The sequence below is a fragment of the Dendropsophus ebraccatus genome, chromosome 3 (genome assembly GCF_027789765.1).
Source record: "Dendropsophus ebraccatus isolate aDenEbr1 chromosome 3, aDenEbr1.pat, whole genome shotgun sequence".
In the NCBI taxonomy this organism is placed as follows: domain Eukaryota; kingdom Metazoa; phylum Chordata; class Amphibia; order Anura; family Hylidae; genus Dendropsophus; species Dendropsophus ebraccatus.
Window position 1 is genome coordinate 79,784,348 of NC_091456.1, and position 24,121 is coordinate 79,808,468.

Here is a 24,121-nt window from a genome sequence, read left to right on the forward strand (position 1 = left end):
TAATTATAGTTAAGGAAAACTGTTAAACTTTAAAAGGAACTCGGCTACCTAATAGATCCATCAGCAGATGCAGATACCACAGTGCTTGTTCTTTCTTCATAACACAGGCTGGTTATTTCCTGAGTATGGGCCCTCCAGCAAAGGTGCTGCTTTAATGTCTGCAGCAAAGATTCGTATTTAGGAAATCCGATACGTAAATTGTCAGGTTTTCTTTGTGCAATATTGATAATTTATTTTGTAAAACTGAAGAATTTGGGACATGGGTTCTACCCACCTGGATTTTTCTATTTACCAGCTCTGTATTGATTGTGGCGTTTTTGTTTCCCCTGAGGAATTCTCCCATGGAAATGAAATATGTTGGTGGTTTAATAGCTTTCAAGCAGCCACCTTGTTATAGGATATAACAGGGATTCATAGGGCAAGAGTGGCTGAGTCGCCCTTTTTAGGGAGATAGCTCTGTCCTTAGGGAAAGTCATATGAAGGGGCAAAACAGGGAAAATAGGAAATGGCAGCTATATAGATTCTAGTTTGAATATTTACTAATATTTATATTGACAAATTTGGGACATTTAGGTGCTGCCCTGGAATGCTGGGAATATCCACTTGCATAAACCCTTTCCCTCCAGTACACAGGATTATCCCAATAAAACTAGGCCTGTTTCACCTTACTCTAGCTTTCTCCTTACTCTTCACCATTCTCAACTATCATGGGTCCAAATTTAAGAGGCAAACCTGAAATAATGTACGCAGCCACAGCTTAATGTACAGGTGTACAGGTCAGTGTTAAGTAAACAATGATAAGTCTGCATGGTTCACCCGAGTGGTATAGTCTTTTTAATCAGTAGGTCATCTGTATTGTACAATAATCTTTCCAATATATTAGTTACAGGACTAGACTGCCATCTTACCTCAGATCCTTGTTGATAGAACTTTTCAAAGTTGCTGACCCTCCATATTACAACATAGCCCACTATATTAATAAACAGAACAGAATAAACAGAACCCTGATATATATTACAACAAACCACATATCTAAAACTTCTGTAAGTATTTCTGTCATCAGAATGTATAATTATGACCAAGAGCAATATAAACACTGTAATATAGCATCCACTGCTGAGATTTCAGTTATGGTGGTTTTACACGGAACGATTATCGTTTGAGTTTGCACGATAACGGTCGAATTCGAACAATAATCGTACATGTAAACGCAGCGGACGATCAAGCGACGAGCGAGAAATCGTTCATTTTGATCTTTCAACAACTTCTCAAATCGTCGTTGATCGTTCGCAAAAAATTCGCAGATCGTTCCATGTAAACATTCTTTCAACGATTTCACCTATGTATGAGATAGGCTTAATTAAGCGATGGCAAAACGATTTTTCCGTACGATGTATCGTTCCGTGTAAACGCTGATCGTTATGAAAAAAACATCGTTCATTCTAAATTGTTAATCGTGCGATCGGGCGAATTATCGCTCCGTGTAAAAGTACCATCAGCCAAGAGCGCATTGGCAGAAGACATGTTTTATGTCAAGCTTTTGTCTATCATCTCATAGTCAAAATAGTGGCTAACACAACTAGTTAATAATTCTTCAGATTGTTGTATTTTCCTTTTTCTGCTGTTATGTTATTCTGGCTTAAAGCGACTCTGTACCCACAATCTGACACCCCCCCCCAAACCGCTTGTACCTTCAGATAGCTGCTTTTAATCCAAGATCTGTCCTGGGGTCCGTTCAACAGGGGATGCAGTTATTGTCATAAAAACAACTTTTAATCCTGCAGCGCTGTGTCTAATGGCCGGGGCTTGCATTTGTATATGCATTAGGCTGGCACACCCTCTCTGTCCTTCCTCCCCACCCTCCTCATTATTGCAGATTGCTTCCTATTCCCCACCTGTGTGTATAATGAACATGGGCTGGATCGTTAATACACCTGTGCAAAGCTCAAACAGAAGTAAATGTTCCTGGATCATATCTAATGATGAGGAGGGTGGGGAGGAATGATGGAGAGGTAGTGCTATCCTAATGCATATACAAATGTAAGCCCTGGTTGACACAGTGCTGCAGGATTAAAAGTTGTTTTTATGACAATAACTGCATCCCCTGCCGAACGGACCCCAGGACAGATCTTGAATTAAAAGCAGCTATCTGACGGTACAAGTGGTTTGGGGGGGACAGATTGTGGGTACAGAGTCGCTTTAATACTCTGTCCTATTATCAAATGGTTCTTGTTCTAATCCTCCACTCTATCTTTGAATACAAATGATTAGTATCTTGGCCATTAGTATTATCTTTGAATACAAATTATATTGTAAAATTACAGAATTCATAAAATATTTAAAGTAAACCCTTACCTCTATTACCAGCTAAGATGATACTACTGGGTGTATTTGTACAAACCACTGTCAGGGGAATAGGAGGCTGCTTTGTATACGGTAACACCTTAGTTATCAAATCTCCCTTGAAAAAATACATTTGTGAATTTAAACATGAAACATGCAAGAAGGGGATAGTTAATTACTGATAGATAGATAGATAGATCGATCGATCTAATGGTGCGTTTACACAGACAGATTTATCTGTCAGATTTTTTAAGCCAAAGCAAGGAACAGACTATAAAACAGAGAACAGTTCATAATAGAAATACTGATATTTTGTTCCTTTCAAATCTGTCAGATAAATCTCTCTGTGTAAACGCACCATAAGGGTCCATTTACACAGAAAGATTATCTGAAAGATTATCTGCCAAAGATCTGAAGCCAAAGCCAGGAACAGACTATAAACAGGGATCAGGTCATATAGGAAACATTGAGTTTTCTCCTCTTTTCAAATCCATTACTGGCTTTGGCTTCAGATCTTTGGCAGATAATCTGTCAGATAATCTTTCTGTGTAAACGGACCCTTATGGTGCGTTTACACAGGCAGATTTATCTGACAGATCTTTGAAGCCAAAACCAGGAACAGACTATAAACAGGGAACAGGTCATAAAGGAAAATCTGTCAGATAAATCTGCCTGTGTAAACGCACCATTATGGTGTGTTTACACAGAAAGATTATCTGACAGATTATCTGCCAAAGATTTGAAGCCAAAGCTAGGAGTGGATTTGAAAAGAGGAGAAATCTCAGGCTTGCTTTCCTTTATGACCTGATCTCTGTTTATAGTCTGTTCCTGGTTTTGGCTTTAAATCTTTGGCAGATAATCTGTCAGATAATCTTTCTGTGTAAACGCACCATCAGCCTTATGCACAAAGAATTCTCAAACATTTTCAACCCAGGCCTTATCAAGCAACCCAGGCCTTATCAAGCAATGTTGATTCTGGGACTTAACAGACAAACACAGGGTACCACACAGTGCCAAATACCACCATGCTGCCCCCATATTACTCAAAAAGCTGTAACGAAAACCAGTGACAAAGTAACACCACAAAGCACCTTCTCCACCTTCTACTTCTCCATCTGTAGTAAACCAACACGACATTGCAGAATTAAATATTTCTCCACCTGTACTAAACAACACTACAGTACTGCAAAAAATGCCACTCCTACTGTAGTAAACCAACACTGCAGTACAGCAATAAACACTACTACTGTAGTAAACCAACACCACAGGAAACATTGCTCCGCCTGTAGTAAATAATCACTAATGCAACCTACACAGAGGACATCATGATTTTAACAAGATGTAGGATTGAATGTAGTATTTGTATATCAGCCCTCAGCTATGCAGCTCCAGGCTGTGAGTTATTCTCTTCTTACTCCATCCTGCTCTGCAGTTGCTGATTGAACATTGTTAAATTCAGTAGTTGTACCATCCCACACAGTACAGAGAATTTTAAACAGCAAGAGTTTCTATTCAATTGCTTGTGCATAAGGGTGACTTGTGGTAGAACAGAGATGCAGTTGGCACCAGAGCTCTGAACTGGTCATTAGCATGTGACTACAGTATGTTGACACAACAGCTTTTTGAGGTAAAAAATACAGCTGTATTTAGTTCATTACAGCCATAAACAAAGACCGTGATCATTATTTAGGTCTGTATATATTAAAATATGGCTGAACTTTGGCATCAAAAAACTTAGTGAGAACATAGCCTCAATGTTTCCTATCATTTTTAATTTTTCGTGATGCTGGGCACAATCAGGGAGAAGCCAGCAGCTTTTTCATTTAAAGGGAATCTGTCAGCTCCTGGACCCTACCTGAGGTGCTGACAGTGTGCTGTAGCCGTCAGTCCCCTAGTCAGCATGGTGCCTTTTGGTAATTTTCTGTGCAGCGGATTATGTACAATCTCACGTCTCCTACTGTAATGAAATGTCAAAAAGTTGTTTGTGCCACACTCTGGCACACCGCACCACCTCTCCCTCCTCCCTCTTCTTCACCTGCTCGCTCAGCTGTCAGCCAGTGTCTCTGATTGCAGATCAGTCGTCTATAGGCAGTTTATGTCTGAAAGAAACACTCAGATGTAGTTGAATCTCTTCTCCCAAATGCGTTGGAGCTGTGGTGAAGGGTAACTCACTTGTATACAGACCTGCCAGCAGTTCATTCTCTGGTTCAAATCCCCTGATGGAAATGCAATACATGTTTTTTCTCTCATTATTGTATCCTTTTTAAGGCTATTTTCACACACAGTATTTTTGCTCAGTATTTTGGTCAGTATTTTACAACCAAAAATAGGAGTGGATTGAGACCACAGAAAGGCTATGTTCTCACACTGTTGACATTTAGTGGATAACCGACATTTAATGGCAAATAAGGGCCGTTGTATTAAAATTACGGTAATTATTTGCCATTAAATGGCAGACATCCACTCAATTTCAACAGTGTGTGAACATAACCTTTCTGTGTTTTCAATACACTCCTGGTTTTGGTTGCAAAATACTGAGCAAAATACTGTGTGTGAACATAGCCTTTAAAATGGTACAATAATGAGAAAAAAATACAAAAATAAATACCTATATTTCATTTCTATCATTTCTAAACAGGTGAGTTACCCCTAGACCACAGCTCCAACACATCTGGTCTCAGATTCAACTATATCTGAGTGTTTCTTTCAGACAAACTGCCTACAGAGGACTGATTTGCAATCAGAGACACTGGCTGACAGCTGAGCAAGCAGGAGGCCAGGCAGCATTGATTATTCATGAAGAAGAGGAAGGAGCAGTGAGGTGTGCCAGAGTGCGGCACAAACAACTCCTGTGTCACACCTCATTACAGTAGGAGATGTGAGATTGTACATCATGGGTCTCCAAACTGCATCCCTCTAGCTGTTGCAAAACCACAATTCCCATGCCTGGACAGCTAAAGCTTTGGATTCGGCTATTCAGGCATGATAGGAAATTTAGTATTGCAACAGCTGGAGGGCCGCAGTTTGGAGACCCATGTTGTACATAAATCACTGCACGGAAATTTACCAAAAAGTACCATGCTCACTAGGGGACTGCCAGCTACAGTACACTGTCAGCACCTCAGGTAGAGCCCGGACAGATTCCCTTTAAGTAAAATTCAAGAGATGCATAAGGAAGTGAGAAAACAGTGGACTGCAGGTGAGCACAGGAGGAGGGGAAACTCATGGGCATATGTGCATATACAGTGGTGCCTTGAATTACAAGCATAATTCGTTCTGGGACTGTGCTTGTAAATCCACTGTTAAACCAAAGCAAATTTTCCCATAAGAAATCACTGATATGCAGACAATTGGTTCCGCACCCCAAAAATAATGATTTTATGTTCTGAATAACATGTAAAACAAATAAAACAAACATTTATAAACAGCTGAATATGTCATATTATAAGTTACTGCACAGTATAGCAATCAGCATGTGGTGTATAAAATCCCCATAATGCAGAAGTGTAGTACAACAGGCTAGAAAAAAGAAGCAGGGCTGCTGTCAGAGGTCAGTGTGGTAACATGACAGCAATGGGGAAGGGGTGTGTTCAGCATGGACCAATCAGGACTGACAGAGACTGCAGGGAGCATGACGGAATGAGCAGGGCAGATGTGGGCACATACATGCAGCGCTCTCTGTCCAGGGAAAGAGGGGTTACAGCTATGGAGAGATTACCTCCACAGCCCTGTCCCCTGATGTAAGCCCCAGCTTGAAGTGGATCTGCTATGATTTGGAAGGTGAGGGAGACTTCCTGGATCAGAGTACAGTGCTGTAGACCCCGCTATGCAGACCATGCCCCTCCCCCACTCTCACTCCCACCCAGTACAGGGTGCTCTTAAACCAAAGCAATGCTCTTAAACCAAGTCACAATTTTGAAAAACTGTGAGCTCTTAAAGCAAAACGCTCTTAAACCAAGTTACTCTTAAACCAAGGTACCACTGTAGTTACATGAGGTGTGTGTGCATGGGTGAATAGAAGATTTATTCATGTATGGATATCCCAATTCGCCATAAGGGAGTCATGGGGTGACACATAGTAGGCAAGTAAACTGACAGTTCTTGAAGTTGGTGTGTTTGAAGCAGGAAAAATGGGCAAGTGTAAAGATCTGGGTAACTCTGATAAGGACCAAATTGGGATGGTTTGAAGAGTAGGTGAAAGTATCTCCATAATCGCAGGTAATTTTTTCATTTGATCATATATTTGACAGTTACTTGTGGATGAGGTTTTTACATATCACATCTGTGTATAAATTTATTTGCATCTGGCCATTTTACACCAAAAAATATAACTTTTTAGCTTGATAAATTCCACCCATAGTGTTTATGAGGCATGTGTATGTCCTACAATGGGCAGTGACAACTAATGTAGCTTTGTAACACAAATAGAGAGAAAAATAATAATACCTTAGTATTCCACAAATAGAGGTAACCGTTCTCATGACATGAAACTATGATTGGAGCAATAGACTTTCCATTCATTGGAAAGTGAGAGTGATTTCCATAAGGTTCTTCACCATGTTCATCTACTAATAAGTAATAACAATATTACATATAATATTTGATACTGGGCAGAAAGACTGTTTTTCATTTTCCACAGCATAGAGAAGATTTCCTCAAAACCTTTTCACATTTCTTGAACTATAAATAATGTAGATTTTCTGCATAGATATTCCATGAAGAAATCCACAGTATATATCTACATACAAACATAACTCTTTGGCACTACTTAAGGGCCAGTTCACATGCAGTAAAAGCTGTGGAACTCTCCACCACGGAATCCCGCCTGCCTCAGTGTCATACAGCCTGTCTATAGGAGGGCTTGCGCGTCTCCTCTCTCCGCGCCTCTCTGCTCAAAGAATTCCGCTGCTTTTACTCCATGTGAACTGGCCCTAAAGGGGTATTCCCCCCCAAGAGCTAAAAAATAAAATGCTCCCCAACCTAGTCTTACCTCCCAAGTCCCCCTGAGTATTTTGAACCATCTTTCTAGCTGCTGCCATTCCTGAGTTACAAGTTTTTCTTAAAACCAGTCTATATCCAAGATGGCGCCCGCCAGAAAACTACATTTCCCAGATGACAGTCCAGCTCCCCAGCTGCCAGCAAACTACACCAAACTACCCCCCCTCCCCCTTTCTGTGACCCGGGTGCCACTTCCCCTCCTGAGCATTACCCAGATGACAAGCCTGCTCCCCTGCTGCGAGTGTAAATCTCATTGTATGTAGTGTAGTTTAGTGATATATGCTTTCTGCAGGCGATTCAGCCTGTCATCTGGGTGCCACTGGGAAAGGGGGGTAGAGCTTTCAGCTGGAGGGAGATGCCGATCTAGTAGGGTCATAGCGGGAATCCAACCTGTCATCTTGGTGCCGCTGGGAAAAGGGGGGCGAGCGGTCGGGCGGAGGGGGATGCCGATGTCATGCCACAGGGGGGGGCACATGTGATCCCGACTCCGAAAGTGGGGGCCAGGAGAAGGAGCGTGTCGGAGTGTACTCCATTGAGCTCATTTTGTGCATGCAGAGGGGGTGATTTGGCCGAAATAACTCCAAACCTAGAGATGAGCGAACCGGGTTTGGGTTCGAGTCCATCCGAACGTTCGGCATTTGATTAGCGGTGGCTGCTGAAGTTGGATAAAGCCCTAAGGCTATGTGGAAAACATGGATATAGTCATTGCCTGTGTCCATGTTTTCCAGACAACCTTAGAGCTTTATCCAAGTTCAGCAGCCACTGCTAATCAAATGCCGAACGATTGGGTTCGGATGGACTCGAACCCAAACCCGATTCGCTCATCTCTATCCAAAACGGCTCAGAAAAGGTAATTACTTGCCTTGAGCAATATATTGAGCTATGAGTGTGCTATTTAACGCTGGAAAAAAAAGATTTTTGGGGAATATCCCTTTAAAGTGTAAAAACTCCAATAACTTGAAGAGCCCAAATGTTCGTGCTACCGATTGTGCTCAATGTGATTCATATTCTCCACATGGATAATAAATGATTCATAGGAGGAAGTAACATGGCACTCACCCAGAGGTATCAAAAAATCCTAAATCCCATGCCTGTGGGCTGCCCATGGACTGATAAAGCACGCTAGTCACATACAAAACAGCTATTGTTTTTGCTACCTCTGGGTGAGTGCCACGTTACATCCTTCTATGCATCTTTCATAATACACACTATATACACCACAGATGCTCCCTTACAAGCATATTCTCATCATCCAAGATGATGAAGGGAAATTTTCCATTGACCATGATTAAGCACTGATGTGTGAAACGCGTTGGTTACAGATCTCCCCCAGATCGTTATGCAATAAATGATCATTTTTAATATGTTTTTTATTTGGAGTGCCGGAAAATTTCCCTTCATCGTCTTGTCTGGTTCTACTCAGCATTTAGCCACTGCTTGGATATCCGTGCACTCTCCCTTCTACCATCTCAAGTCCGCATGAACAAGTTTACAAGGTGAGCTGTCGACAACTTCCTTTCTTATTCTCATCATCAATTCACAGAATAGGGGATAATTAGAATATCGGCTGGTATCTGATAATTCTGTTTTAAATTAATGGAATGCAGAACACATGCGTGGTCATTGCTCAATTTATTCAAACATTGCATGATGCTACCCAGGGACATTTGATGTCCATTTTTGGGATCAACGGGGGTCCCAGCAGTCACACCCTTCTTATCAGCTACTTATCCCTTATCCTGTGATTGGTATATAACTTTTAATGTTGGGAAAACTTTAGTGACACTTGAAAAAAACTGTTTAATGATCACAGACATAACTTAAAGGTTATCTGGGGAGCAGAAGATATACATTTTTTAAACTTAACACTTTCATCCTATGCTTGTCTTAGAAGTATACCTTCCAAGACGAGAAGGGGTGGGTACCATATTGCAATTATCACATGCATGCAAAACAACACTAACGTGCAAAGTCCAATAACCACATAATGGCACCAGAACATTGGCAACATTGTGGGGCTATTGGCCATCACATGCTAACCACCCCTTGTCTTTGAAGGTATACTTCTGAGATGAGAAGTGGAGTGCTGGGAAGTGAGAAAAGATAACACCTCTTCTGCTCCTCGGACGACCCCTTTATTTTATGAGATGTTTTTTTCATCCCTACACCAAGCTTCTTTAAAGTAAGAAAAAAATCACAAACTCCTATATTGTAAAAATGACAAATGTAGTAGAAAATGTAATTGGAAAGTGTTGTCTACTGACCGGAATTCATTTCTGAGGTCTTCACATCGTTCTATAAAAAATAAGCATAGGTTTTAGTTTATCACCAGGGTACAAGCCAAAAAAGAGACTAACTACTTACTTGGAGAATTGTGGAAGGGCCCTAATAAGGTAGTATCCTGCTGAGTGGGTGAAGAAGTAAGGGGACATGGCTGCAGTTGGCTCAATTGGCACATGACTAAACCATAAACCTGTAGTCTGTTGTGCCCCCTTTCTGCAAGCCATATAAGGTGCAATACTACCCTAGTAGTTTCAAATAAACAGCAAAGGAAACACAATAGGGGGGTGGGGGGTTTATTATTCCTTTGCCTGAAAAAAGCCACACATGGTTTGTGCAAAAATTTGACTTTTTGCCTGATTGGGGGGGGGGGGGGGGGGGGGGGGCTCCTCCTGCGCTCAATTTTCCATGATTTACTACTGCAAGCAGACATAAATGATGGTTAATGTCTGCACAGGATTTACTTAGAGGGGTAGGACATAGGGATGGGGATTTAGTTAAGATAAGTGTACAGATGAACTGGCCTCCCAGAATCTTTGTAAGATTTCAGTTGCTCTTCTGTTGCTGGTGCTCAGGGATAAGAATTCAGACTTCTTAAAGAAACTTTAATAGGAATAGACTAAGACTGGCATTTCTCATGAGTCTTTAGTTTCAAAAAAACAGCTGTGATTGGATTCAGCACATTTACTAAGAGGCATGTCTGGAGTGTCCCAGAACCCATGCCCACTGCTGCTAAAGCATGTTTATGTAGGACAGCACATACCTAATTTTTATTACAGGTCTAAAGGGTTTTAAAGGGCTATTCCACTCAGAATTCACTTTATATGTGGCTGCCAAGGCAAAGAATATGACAAACAGCCTATTCCTACCTTTCCGCACTCCTCAGGTTTCCTCCTAAATAGTCTTTGAACCCCAGCTGAACAATCCCACCTCTACTTCTGTGATTGACTCCTCTGGCAGTGAAAGCCCACTTAGCCAATCAGTGGCCATGACACTGTTGCATCTCAGTCAGTGATTGGCTGAGTGAGCTGTCAATGCCAGACAAATGTACTGTGGTGCATTAGATTACGAGCATAATTGGTTCCGGGACTGTAATTCAAATCCACTCCTAAACCAAAGCAAATATTCCCCTAGAAAATCATTGAAATGCAGACAATTAGTTCCACACCCCAAAAATAATGATTTTTTATTCTGATTACCATGTAAAACACATGAAACAAACATTTGCAGATTCCCATAATGCAGAAGCGTAGTACAACAGGCTAGAATAGAGAAGAAGGGCTGCTGTCAGAGGGCTGTGTGGTCACATGACGATGGCAATAGGGAAGGGGGGGGTGTTCAGCATGAACCATTCAGGACTGACAGAGACTCCAGGGAGCATGAAGGAATGAGCAAGACATATGTAGGCACATACATGCAGCACTCTCTGTCTGGGGAGAAACGGGTTACAACTATGAAGAGATTACCTCCACAGTCCTGTCCCATGATGTAAGCCCCAGCCTGAAGTGGATCTGCCATGATTTGGAAGGTGAGGGAGACTTCCTAGGTCAGAGTACAGTTCTGTAGACCCCGCTTTGCAGACCATGCCTCTCCCCCACTTGCTCTCCCACCCAGTACAGAGAGCTCTTAAACCAAAGCAATGCTCTTAAACCAAGTCACAATTTTGAAAAACTGTGAGCTCTTAAACCAAGTAGCTCTTAAACCAAGGTACCACTGTATCTCAGAAGCAAAGATAGGATCGCTCAGCCAGGGACCAAAGGAAGAAGGCTATGGCAATTTTAATGTAGATAGAGCACTGTGCATAGCAAAATAACCAAAAGATACTAGTCCTAATAGATAAAATAGCGATACGGTCAGACTAGGAGCATCCCGCTCTCCGGGTGATGTAGTGCACATCGGCAGTTGCGAATTGTGGCTGTGAGCCAGCACGCCGATACAGGTCTAACAGTCTGGAATTGTGCAAGTCATGTACCCAAGACTGTATCTCACTATTGATCGCCCATTGATCTGACACTTATCGGCTGCACGTATATACACAGTACATATTGATCCTCTATAGCAGCACGCTTAGATTGTAATTGTGATCGATAGTCTCCGATACAGTGAATACTGTGTATGATCTAATACAGTAGCCAACGAGATCTCAATGTTGCCTGCTGGCAGAAAGCTGTTGTGACCACCCATATACAGAAGCACATAGGTGGTGGAGTGACCCCTTGTGTTCCGTTTGGTGGCTGCTCACTATAGGTACAAATTCATACAGCCCCTACAGTGGGCTATACGCTAATTAAACCTTAATTAAGCAACTATCTCATTATCATTTATGAATGAGGGAACAATAGTCGTAAGTCGTAAAGTAGTGAGCACGCAGATTACTAGCAGGTGGTGGACGCACCCCTCGTAATCTGCGATTCATTAATCAGTCTCAGACGATAATAATCGCAAATACTATGCAGTACTTGGCTCAATGCTTGTCTACTTTTATGTAACAATGTATATACACAATATCACAGTTTTATTTTATCTGTAGTAAAATAAAAGTTAAGTTTTACCTTGGGGCAAGATTTAGGTATTTCGCCTACGGGCACAAAAGTCAAAGCATAACCAATACCTCCCACAAGGTTGGGATCGCTAGTCGACGGAACCAAAGATGACACAGAACACCGGGGGAACAATTTATACCTTGCACATCACACTTCTAAGGGGATACTAAGGACACCTTGAACGGGCATGTTGTTGGTATTCAGGTAAAGCTACTACAACTCTGAGCCCCTGTGCTGTAGCGGTACTGCAGCACCTCTCTCTGAATATAACATCTTGCATACCTGGGTCACCACATGTCTCTTGATACATTTGCCACCCAGCTGCTGCCGAATGCTTGATGTAGAATTCTACACAAACTCTGAACTGGTGCATATTTCCACTATAGTTCATACTGGTGTGAGCTATATTGTGCCATATTGTGCAGGTACCAAATAGTTACACTGTACTAAATAATATAAGAGCTGACGCAATTGCTTAAGATGGTTTCCATATTTGCCTTGGAAACACACACAAGGCAGTTAAAATATGACAAAATATCAAACATGTCACAGACTTGATTATGGCAGATCATTGCATCTATGTAATATATGCAGATGTCTTTGGCTTTTGACACAGGCAACAGATTATCACATGGTGATCACATTTGTGATCACACAAATATAAAAAAAAACATGTATTTACAATGTCTGTCTCCCAACTAATTACAAAGAAAATTGAAAGATAAAACAGCATATTAGATTGTGATCACATGTTGCCATTTTTTTCTATCGTCCAAGCAAACATAAATGTAATGATAAAGCAGGCTATATTCTAGAGCGGTGGTCCCCAGCCTGTGTCATTACAGTTGTTGAAAGACTTCCAACTCCCAGCAGCAAGCATTTTGTTGAAAACTAAAATCTACATTTTCCTTTAGTGAAAGTGCACTAATGCATTCCTTACTTACTTTACAAGTGGAAAGATCTTGGAACAGAGTGTTTGTACTGTGGATGAAATATAAAGAGTTGAAAAATGTGCTCCATTTATTTATCCGCTTTTCATATAACCATTATAATTACAATGTATTAAATAAGGCAATATGTGCTAGTCAGGGAATCTGACCCAGCTAAGGCTACCTTTACATGAACTCGAAAATCATTTGTGGACTTAAAAAGATCTGGATAAACTTATTCCATTAATAAAAATAATGTACTTTTTATTTTGATTGAGGTATGCTTCTTCAGGACGTTCAACTATTAATCAGTTAAAGGGTTTCCAATTTAAAGTTACTTGTATCCATAGGGAACAAGTATGGGACACCGTCCCACCCCCTCCACCCCCAGGAATCTCTAGATAGGCACCCAGCTCTCTTATTATGAATGGATGATTATGATTTATTGTCTATGGAGCTGCCCAAAGGAGCCAAGTTTTGGGGTCGGCACATGGTATTGACTGCTCAGCCAAACCCAGAAGCACTGAGCAGCAAGAACCTGAGCTCCATGAAACCAGTGGGGGCAGGGGAGTGTGGAAGATGAATATAGGGGTTTGTTTGTTTTTTATACCACCTGCCTGAGATTTAGTGTTAAAAAAGTTCACTGGTGACATTACACATTTTTATTGTTTATTTTATATTTAAAGTACTATATCGTGCGTAGAGAGTATTGAGAACTCAATACATTACATAATACATTAAATGTTGCCATAAAAACAAAACTTGTTCCTCAAACTTATCATACATATAATCTGATGACAAATTTTTAAAAAGTTATGGCTTTTGGAAGGCGAGTTTAGGGGGGGGGAATAATAGGTTAAAAGGTAACTTACTTTAGTGTCTCCCAGTCATCTACATTTGCTGGTAAAAAAACCAACACAGAATTTATCCTTTGTGACTTTGCCGTGTCTAGAGATGTTCTGGACATTACATCCTCTTCAACCTTCTGGCTACAACTAACAAGAAAACATATTACCTTTGTATCATTTGCACATATACTGCTATTTCCCTTAATTTAGTAGATCATGGAGGCTTCAAATTCTGTCAAAAACCATGATGTCACGAATCAGTTGTAATTCCTATGGAGTGTCCAGCAGGGGGCGCACTATATATAGTACCATTGACTTCTATATATAGTGTGCCCCATATTAATTGATTGGCCAAGATCATGAGGTCTTATCCATAGTACCTTAGTAAAAAAAAGTTGTTATGGATGTGGCCAAGTTGTATCAGCAAATAGTGTGTCCTCTCTTATGGGATCATCAAAAACCTGGGAAAAAGTGAGCCTTCCTTGAATTCCATCACCAGCACCATACCAGCTGTCATTGGCAAGTGGCAGAGTTAGGAGTATACAGGACTGCAGTAACTATATGGACACAATAGAGCATAATGCACAAAGAATAGTACTATTTCTGGGCACTGTTTGGTACTATTTGCCTATATAAACCCATACATTGGTAGTATCTTAACAAAACTCAATGTAAAGTCTAGATCATGGGTATTAAACTGGCAGCCCTCCAGATGTTTGACACCCCTGGTCTAGATGATTTAAAATTTGCATCAGAAATTCAACCTGTAAATAACTGACCATGGGATCTTCATCCCTTTCTCATAGATTTACAAGAGCTGTAGAACTTACAGAAGTCGAACAGATGATGAATCTAAGAAGTACATGTTTATTTCCCCATGCAGACTTCCAGTTACAATAATAATATATTCTTCTATTCTGAGTGCGTCAATGCATATAATCGTTCTTCTGGGAATTTTGGTCTGAAAATATTGTTGTAATATTAATTACATGGTTTTTTTTTGCATTTGTAACATGAATATTATCTTCTAAACACATGGCATTAACTACACAACTGTCAGGATGGTATCTTTACAGAGCATTATGCGCCCCTCGGCTCATGCTGTGCGGCCGAGAAGGCGCTGAAATTCTTGTATTCTGTTTGTGTTTTTGTTTGCAGTGTGTGAACACTGGTTTATATGCTCACTTTTGTTGGGAGACACACCCAAATTCACCTGCTGAATTCTGTCTGGCCATGTCATGGTTAACCTGTGTTTTGGTTCTGCTGTGACTGACAGGTCTTCCTGCCAGTGGATCTGTTTTGTTCTCAGCTGTCTGTGCTTGGAGATCAGGGGGTGGTCCAATTACGTTCTGGATCAGAGCCCTGGTCTCCTATATTACAAACCTCAGTCTGGGATATCATGGCTGGTTATTGACTTAGTCTCTGCCTGCTTGTGGATTCTGTTTCTTTGCATCTCCTGACTACTGCTTTGTACCTCTGACCTCCCTTGCTTGCTGCCTGCCCCTGATCATATTGCCTTTTTTCTGATTATGCCTTTGGATCCTGATTTTGTACTTTTCATGCCCGACTGTTGTGACCCGGCTTGTGGACTATTCTTCATTGTGTTTGTCTGTCTGTTTTGTATTTGTGTTCCACCTAGCCAGTGCAGGGACTGCCGCCCAGTTGCTCGCCGCCATTTTAGGGCGGATAGTGGCAAGTAGGTAGAGGATAGTGGGCGGGGCTAAGCTTAGGGCTCACTGTCTTGTCTTGTCCTGCTGTCCGGTTCCTAACAACAACATATATATTTTTATTTTATTTTATTTTTTTGCATGTCGGGTAGTGTCCTAACTATTATAGCAAAAAGAAAAAAAAGGGAAAAGGGCGCCTCCTAGTGCAATAATGTGATATAAATGTGCACAGAAATTTTCCTCCAATGCACTCACCTTCCTTAGTTGTGCAACCAACATAGGCACAACACTATGTCACACATGAATCAGATACCGCAGCTCAGCACAGGATCGTCCACATGACGTATGGGGTAGAGTACACAGAAGAAGCCGGATCCTTATAGGACAAGAGGAGCCACATATGATCCTCTAAGGTGCATGGCGCAGGTAAAAAATCACTAGGAATAGGTGGTCACTAGTGAAAACCGCATCAGCGGCTAAGAAGTATATAAATTTATGACTACACAATTGGCAGAAACAAAAAAAGGGATTTTTAATTAAAAGTTGCAACGCGTTTCGGCACTATAATCCATCAGTGCCTTTCTCAAGCCTAACTTTAGGCTTCTTCTCCTTACTATTATCACAGACAGTACAATGTACAGCAGACGGCTTTCTTTGGGAGCTCCAGAGAGAATGAATGTTCTCTGTGGATTTCAGGATCTCCATTCTCAAAACCATGGGGGGTTTGAATGCAGGAGCAGTCTTTTAGTTCTGTTGCAGACTCTGGATTGGGCATTTAAGGCTAGGTCAACACACATTCAAATAAAATCCAAATATGCCAGACAAATAAGTATAAAATTTATTTCTAATCTAATAATGTTCTACATTAAAGTCTATGGCAGGGGTACTCAACAACTTTTAGTGAAGGTCCACTTACCGGGATCTATTGCCAGGTAAAGGTCCGAGCTGAACATCAGTAGGAAACGTGTTTTGTTACTTTTCACAAACATTGTTGAACTATTTACATACAGAATTGATGCTTATTAGTGGGAAAACTAGCATTTTTTCCTCTTTCACCAGCCCTTTGAAATTAGGTACAGTGGGGGTGTCTGCCCCTGTGTGCTCTCAACCTGTAGTATATAACCCCCCTGTGCGCTCTTCACCTGTAGTATATAGCCCCTCGTGTGCTCTTCCCCTGTCGGCTCTCCCCCTCCCATATAGACCCCTTGTGCCCTCTCCTCCTCCCATACAGCATGTGACATAAAAAAAAACACATACTCACCCTGGTCCAGCGTCTCCTCTTCTCTTCCCTCTTGTGGCCACACTGCAGCGGTCACAAAAGGCCGCTCTCCCCTGTCCTGGCGCTGGCGCAGTAATGTCACTCGAGCGCCGACACCAGAAGGGGAGTGCAGCCTTTTGTGACCGCTGCGGCCACAAGAGAGACTGACAGGGGGGGAGCCAATGGCTATCTCTGTCAGTGCTGCCGCCATCGCACGATAAATATAAGCGCTCGTTACATACAGGGGGTGAGTGCCTGTGTCTTTATTTTATTCTTTTATAGTGTGTGTGAATAACGGCTACAGCGGTATCCTGAGGCCTGGGCCGCCACCGCACCTGCTCCCTCTCCTGCGTTTCCCCAACAGACCCCACAGCTCAACGACGCCGCCCCTTTGGGGCATTTTACATCTACTTGCTCTTGTGTCTTCTCTCCCTGGCCAGCGCACATGTCCTCACCTCCTCAATTGGTTAACTCATTGCAGCCCTTTATTTTAAAGTCCTGCAACTTTTCCTTGCTTCCTTGTTGAAGCCTCTGCATGCTAACCCTTAGCTTGTGGTCCAAGCTTTCTTGCCCGTGATTCCTGGTTCCTGTCCATGAGTCCTGCATGAGTTTCCTGCTGTGTTCCTGCCTGCTGTCCTGCCTCTTCAACTGCACCTCCCCTTCCACCGCTAGTAAGCCAAGCCAGGGGTAGAGACCTGGGAGTCGCCTGCTTTAGCAAATTCCTAGATTTTTAAGCTTTAATTAAAAAATTAAACAAAAACCAGGGCTACTTACATATTGTCCACAAGCTGGGTAATTACTAATATTTTTTATATACTGTACATTTGATAACTTAATGACACAATAGCAAGGTACAATGAATGTTCCACATACCTGTTGTTTATTAACTCCACAAGACCTTGGATCAAATGTTCGGAGTTCCATGGCTGGTAAATGTTTGGTACTTCGCACTGGTTCTAGTGTTTTAAACCAAACACTGATATCTTCATTAAATTCCATGGTTATGAACAAAGTAGGATTATCCTCCTTTCCCTTAGAAAAATATGCCATTGCCTTAGTCATTTGGCTTTCTGCTACATTATTTGTGTAATATATTATACTGTTGTACACACTTATATTGTAATCAATCATGTCAATGCAGCTCACAACATAGTTTCTGAATCACACACAGTCTATTACTAATTTCTTCAAAATCTTAAAAATGGAAAATAAAAACTTCTAAATGTGAGCATACACATAAATGGGCACTGTTGCTTAAAAAAATTCTTTTGACATGTCCTAGAGATAGAGTATGTGAAAAGTTTTGATTGGTCAGGATCTGCGCCTGGAAGTGAAACACTATTTAACTGAGCTAATCTAATCTATGTAATAAAAATAAATGCCTGTCCGTCCCTCCATCTGTCTGACTGTATGTCCTCTATAGACTTTTAAACGCCTGAACCGTTTGACCCCAAATTTGGCACACAGATACACTGGGTGCCCGGAGAAGGTTACAACAAAGATCCCATCCTTGTCAGATGTACAGGAGGGGAGGGGGGTGGGGAAGAGTGCCCCATATAAATGAATGAGAGAATCTCCATACTGCACAAACAGGTTGACATTATTAGAGCTGCGTGTCTCCCCAGCAATGCACAGGTGAGGGAATTAGCACTTAGGGCCCTATTCCCCCGACGATTATCGTTCAGATTATCATTAAATCGTTTGAATCTAAACGATAATCGTTCGGTTGAAATGCAGTTAACGATTAACGACCGAACGAGAAACCTGGACCTATTTTTATCGTTGCTCGTTCGCAAAACGTTCGCTTTGAATAAGACACCGTTCGGTCGTTCGCAATAGATACGAACGCAAGCGAATAAATAGCGAAGAAAAACTATCGCAATTACAATCATAAGTAACGATTATCGTTCCATGGAAATTAGTGAACGTTTTCAGGTCTTTCACAATAGCGGTCGTTTGAGATCATTAATCGTTAACGATTATGCAAACGATAATCGTCCAGTGGAATAGGGCCCTTAGACAGAGCTACTATATAGAGATGTGCAGATCCAAAGCATCACAGTCACAGATATGGCAGCCAGGCCTGGTGGTAGCTTACGAGGAAAGTGTTGGGGAAAACAGACCCATAGAAATAAACGGTGGAATGTTCTGGAGATCAGATTTTACCTCACAAAGATGATGTCATTGTCTGGCCACACATAATAATGTAATGATTAGTGCAGTTCTGAACACTTTCCCAACCTATGATGTATATTTATATCATGGTTCAAGTGAGGGAGTATGGCACAGGCTATCCACGGAAGCTGCTATCTGCAGACGACACCCATCAGTAATGAGTCACAGAGATGTGTCCAATGCCAGTCATTTAACTGTTTAGATGTGGTGATCAATAGTGATCATGGTATCTAAACAGTTTTAACAGCTGCCATTAGTGGTGCACTGGTCAGTGGTCCACCCAATGTAATCACAGAGTGGCAACTGGTTGTCATGGCAACCCAAGACCTATGCTAGGCGTTAAGGTTGTTTTAGACCTAAAGATTGTAAAGATTTGTCAGCATCGGGTGGGGGTCAAACAAGTGCAGTTCCGATCAGCAGGATTGGCGCTTGTTTGCATTGCCTTGACAACACGACAAATCAAGTGGCCCGGGCTGCACTAATGATCCTTGTATTGTTCGGGCAGCCATGAAAATTGACAGCACAGGTACACATATATCTGTGCTGTCAGTTTCCAACTCACACAGGAATACATAATTACCTAGTGCGCAGCTAATGTGATTCGACATCCTCTTCTCTGGCTTCCTCGTCCAGCTGCTGTGTATTCAGCCCCCACCTCCTCCGGCTGTCAATCTTTCTGGAGAAGGCGGGGCCTGAAGATACAGCGTCTGGAAAGGAGAGTCTGTGTACTGTCAGTTTGCCTTTAGGGCCCTATTACACGGGACGATTATTGTGCGAAAAATCGTTATATTGTTTGAATTTAAACAATAATCTTGTTTATCGTTAGTCGTTAATCATTAAAAATCGATTCATGTAATAGGACCCTTTATTGTTATTGGCCTCACATACCCTGTTTACATAGGAAGATGTGTGGCTAATGACTCCTCCCACTTGCAGGTAGCCCCCATACTCTATACACTCCCCCCCTTCTTGCAGGTTACCCCCATAATGTATACACTCCACTACCACAAGGTAGCCCCCATACTGTATACACTTCCGCCTTACTTGCAAGTTGCCGCATACTGCTTACACTCCACCCCCGCAGGCAGCCCCCATACTGTATACACTTCACCCCCGCAGGTTGCCCCCATACTGTATACACTCCCCCCTTGCAGGTAGCCCCTATACTGTAAACACTCCAACCCCGCAGGTAGCCCCCATACTGTATACACTCCCCCCTGCCTGCAGGTTTCCCCCATACTGTATACACTACCCTCTTGCAGGAAGCCCCCATACTGTATACACTCCCCCCTGCAGGTATGCCCCATACTGTATACACTGCCCCCTTGCAGATAGCCCCCATGCTGTATACACTCTCCTCTGCATGTAGCCACCATGTAGTAGACACTCCCCCCTTCAGGTAGCCCCCCATGCTGTATACACTCCCCCTTTAACCCCTAGACGACCCTGGACGTACAGTTACGTCACCAGACGACCCTGGACGTAACTGTACGTCCTGGGTGGTTCTCCCGCTATGCAGTGAGCAGCCGGGACCTCACCGGTAATGACACGCTGCAGCGATCGCGCTGCCGCGTGTCATTAACTCCTTACCGATCGTGTGACTGCGGGGGTCCCAAAATGGACCACCGGAGGTCTCTCACCTGCCTCCGTGCGGTCCGATCGGCGATCTGCTACACTGAGCATGCACAGGCAGGCTCAATGAGCAGATCGCCGATCACACTGATCAATGCTATGCCTACGGCATAGCATTGTACAGTGTGAGCAATCAAAGTACTGTATGTCAAAGTCCCCTAAAGGGAATTCAAATGTGTAAAAAAAAAAAGTTCAAAACACTATTACACTACCCCAAAACCCCTCCCCCAATAATAGCTGAAATCACCCCCCCATCCCATTATATAAATAAAATATATAAAAATAAATAAATAAACATATAATATACCGTAGCGTGCGTAATTGTCCGATCTATTAAAATATAACAAGCGTCATTGCGAACGGCGTATACGAAAAGAGGGAAAAAAGTGCGCGGATTACCGATTTTATGTTACATTATATATTAAAAAAATTTATAAAAAGTGATCAAAAAGTCTGATCTTCACAAATATGGTATTAATAAAAACTAGAGATCATGGCGGAAAAAAATGACACCCCATACAGCCCCGTAGGTGAAAAAATAAAACCGTTATAAGCATCACAATAGGCCCATTTTATTAATAATTAATTGCCAAAAAAAAGGATTTCATAAAAAATATATATATATAACATTAGAGAATCTGCGTAACCTAATATGGTTGTGTTCGGACTGACCTATAGAATAATGGTATCATGTCGCTTTTACCATATAGTGCATCATGTAGACACAGGAACCCCCCAAATGTTACCATATTGCTTTCTTTTTTTTACGATTTCACCCATTTATATCTTCATAAATAATAATTTTAGAATTCCATCATACATGTTATGGTAAAATGAAAGACGCCATTACACAGTACAGCTATTCCTGTAAAAAAACAAGCACTTACATGGCTTGTAGATAGAAAACTGAAAGTGCTCGAGCTCTTAGAAGGGGAGGAGGGAAAAACCATTTGGGTTCAAACCGTTCAGGCGTTTGGAAGTCTATAGAGGACAGACAGACAGACAGACAGTCATTTTTATGATATAGACTAGAAAATTTACCTGGCGCTGCCCAGGTATAAAGTGTCAGGCTATGTTCACACTACGTATATTTCAGTCAGTATACGTATATTTCAGTCAGTGTATTTCAGTCAATATTGCAACCAAAACCAGGAGTGGATTAAAAACACAGAAAGGATCTATTCACACAATGTTGAAATTGAGTGGATGGCCGCCATTTAATGGCAAATATTTGCTGTTATTTTAGAACAACGGCTGTTATATTGAAATAATGGAAGTTATTTACTGTTATATGGCGGCCATCCACTCAATTTTACCATTGTGTGAACAGAGCCTTTCTGTGTTATTAATCCACTCCTGGTTTTGGTTGCAATACTGACTGAAATATACTGACTGAAATATACGTAGTGTGAACATAGCCTCAGTGTGTTAATTTGATTTGTTCCAAAGTTGCCCAGGAGGAAAATCTATGCCCTTGTTTTTTTTTTTGTTTAAAGTGGAAATCGCCAGGAGCTCTATATATCCCTTTATACGCTATATACCGCGACAGTTCTGTACTGTTTATGTGAATTGTAGGTTACAAATAAACAAATAACTTTGAACATTCTAAATACCTAATAGCCAAACTAAGATGTCATCATGTGATCAGACTGTATACAGAGCCTGGTTGTATACAACATTGTCAGTTTTATATACAGAGCCTGGTTATATACAACATTGTCCGTGTTATATTCAGCCTGGTTATATGCAACATTGGCAGTGTTATACAGTCAGGTATACAACATTAACAGTGTTATACTGAGCCTGGTTATATACAACATTGGCAGTGTTATATACAGAGCCTGGTTATATACAACATTGGCAGTGTTATATACAGAGCCTGGTTATATACAACATTGGCAGTGTTATATACAGCCTGGTTATATACAACATTGGCAGTGTTATACAGAGCCTGGTTATATATAACATTAGTAGTGTAGGCTGAGTCTGGTTATATGCAACATTAGCAGTGTTAGTGGAGGTCCTGTATACATGTAGTATATAGTTGGTGGAGGTCCTGCATACCTGTAGTGTATAGTTCTGGGGTCCTGTATACCTGCAGGTACTCCTATACTGTATACACTTCACCCCCGCAAGTAGCCCCCATACTGTATACACTCCCCCCTTGCAGGTAGCCCCTATACTGTATACACTCCCCCCTTCTTGCAGATTGCCCCCATACTGTATACACTCCCCTCTGCAGTCATCCCCCATACTGTATACACTACTCCCCTTGCAGATAGCCCCCATACTGTATACACTTCCCTTTCAGGTAGCCCCCATGCTGTACACACTCCCCTCTGCATGTAGCCACCATGCTGTATACACTCCCCCCTGCAGGTAGCCCCCATGCTGTATACACCCCCCCCCAGGTAGCCCCCATGCTGTATACATTCCCTAACACCCCCTTACTGTATACATTCCCCAACAACACCACCCAGCAAGTAAGCCCCTTACTGTATACACTGTACATACACTGTACACTGTTGGGGTGCCTTTACACCTACCGGATCCGCAGCGGATTTCACGCTGCGAATTTGCAGCGAGATCCGCTGCGGATCGAGTGTCATTCAACCGTATGACACTACATACTTGCAGCGGGATTGACATCCCGCTGCGACTATGTAAATTAACCCCCTTGGCGGCCGGAGCGTAACATACACTAACAGAGGCACCCATCATCCCGGCCGCACAGACTGCTGTTAGATCGTGCAGGTTCCCCTCCAGTGTGTACAGCGCTGTGCTGCTGCTGCCGGGCACGGCTCTCTCCTCACAGCTCTCGGAGTTCCCCCGAAGCAAGCTGTAGCGGTGTGTGCAGCGTCCAGAGCCGTGAGGAGAGAGCTGTGCTCGGCAGCAGCACAGCGCTGAACACACTGGAGGGGAGCCTGCATGATCTAACAGCGGTCTGTGCGGGCGGGATGATGGGTGCCTCTGTCAGTGTAAGCTACACCCCAGCCGCCAAGGGGGTTAATTTACATACTCGCAGCGGGATGTCAATCCCACTGCAAGTATGTAGTGTTATAGGGTTGAATGACACCAGATCCGTAGCGGATTTCGCAGCGAATTCGCAGCGTGAAATCCGCTGCCGATCCGGTAGGTGTGAAGGCACCCTTACTGTATTTATTTCTGTGGATCTGTTGTGAGGCAGCTGGCCCTAGCAACCAATCAGATTCCAGCTCCCTGTGAAAATGTAAGTAGTAATCCTATTGGCTTCCAACTGCTGTTTCTGTTGGAGACCAGCAGCACTAATTATATCCCCTGTGTGTGCAGTGTGGAGATTTTTCCGTTCATTTCTATGAGGCGCTGCTCTTCCCAATCCCCCTCCCCTCCTGTACATCTGGGACAGGACGGGACCTTCGCTCTAACCTTTCCGGGCACCCAATGTATTGAGGTCAAACGGTTTAGGTGT

At 42.3% G+C, this 24,121-nt stretch overlaps 1 protein-coding gene across 5 annotated transcripts in view; it reads right to left on the reverse strand.

Moving 5' to 3' along the window:
• Positions 1–24,121, reverse strand: part of WDR64 (WD repeat domain 64) — a 57,413-nt gene that overhangs the window by 7,709 nt on the left and 25,583 nt on the right. For 3 of the 5 annotated variants that reach the window (XM_069962076.1, XM_069962074.1, XM_069962078.1), the window contains 9 exons: positions 17,740–17,898; positions 14,772–14,902; positions 13,966–14,088; positions 13,109–13,145; positions 9,606–9,636; positions 6,790–6,911; positions 2,356–2,461; positions 909–970; positions 49–158 (listed from right to left, as the gene is read on the reverse strand). In XM_069962076.1, the coding sequence (XP_069818177.1) occupies positions 49–158; positions 909–970; positions 2,356–2,461; positions 6,790–6,911; positions 9,606–9,636; positions 13,109–13,145; positions 13,966–14,088; positions 14,772–14,902; positions 17,740–17,898 (881 nt within the window). The remainder of the gene's footprint in view (positions 1–48; positions 159–908; positions 971–2,355; positions 2,462–6,789; positions 6,912–9,605; positions 9,637–13,108; positions 13,146–13,965; positions 14,089–14,771; positions 14,903–17,739; positions 17,899–24,121) is intronic. The other 2 variants (XM_069962075.1, XM_069962077.1) reach the window with 2 other exon arrangements.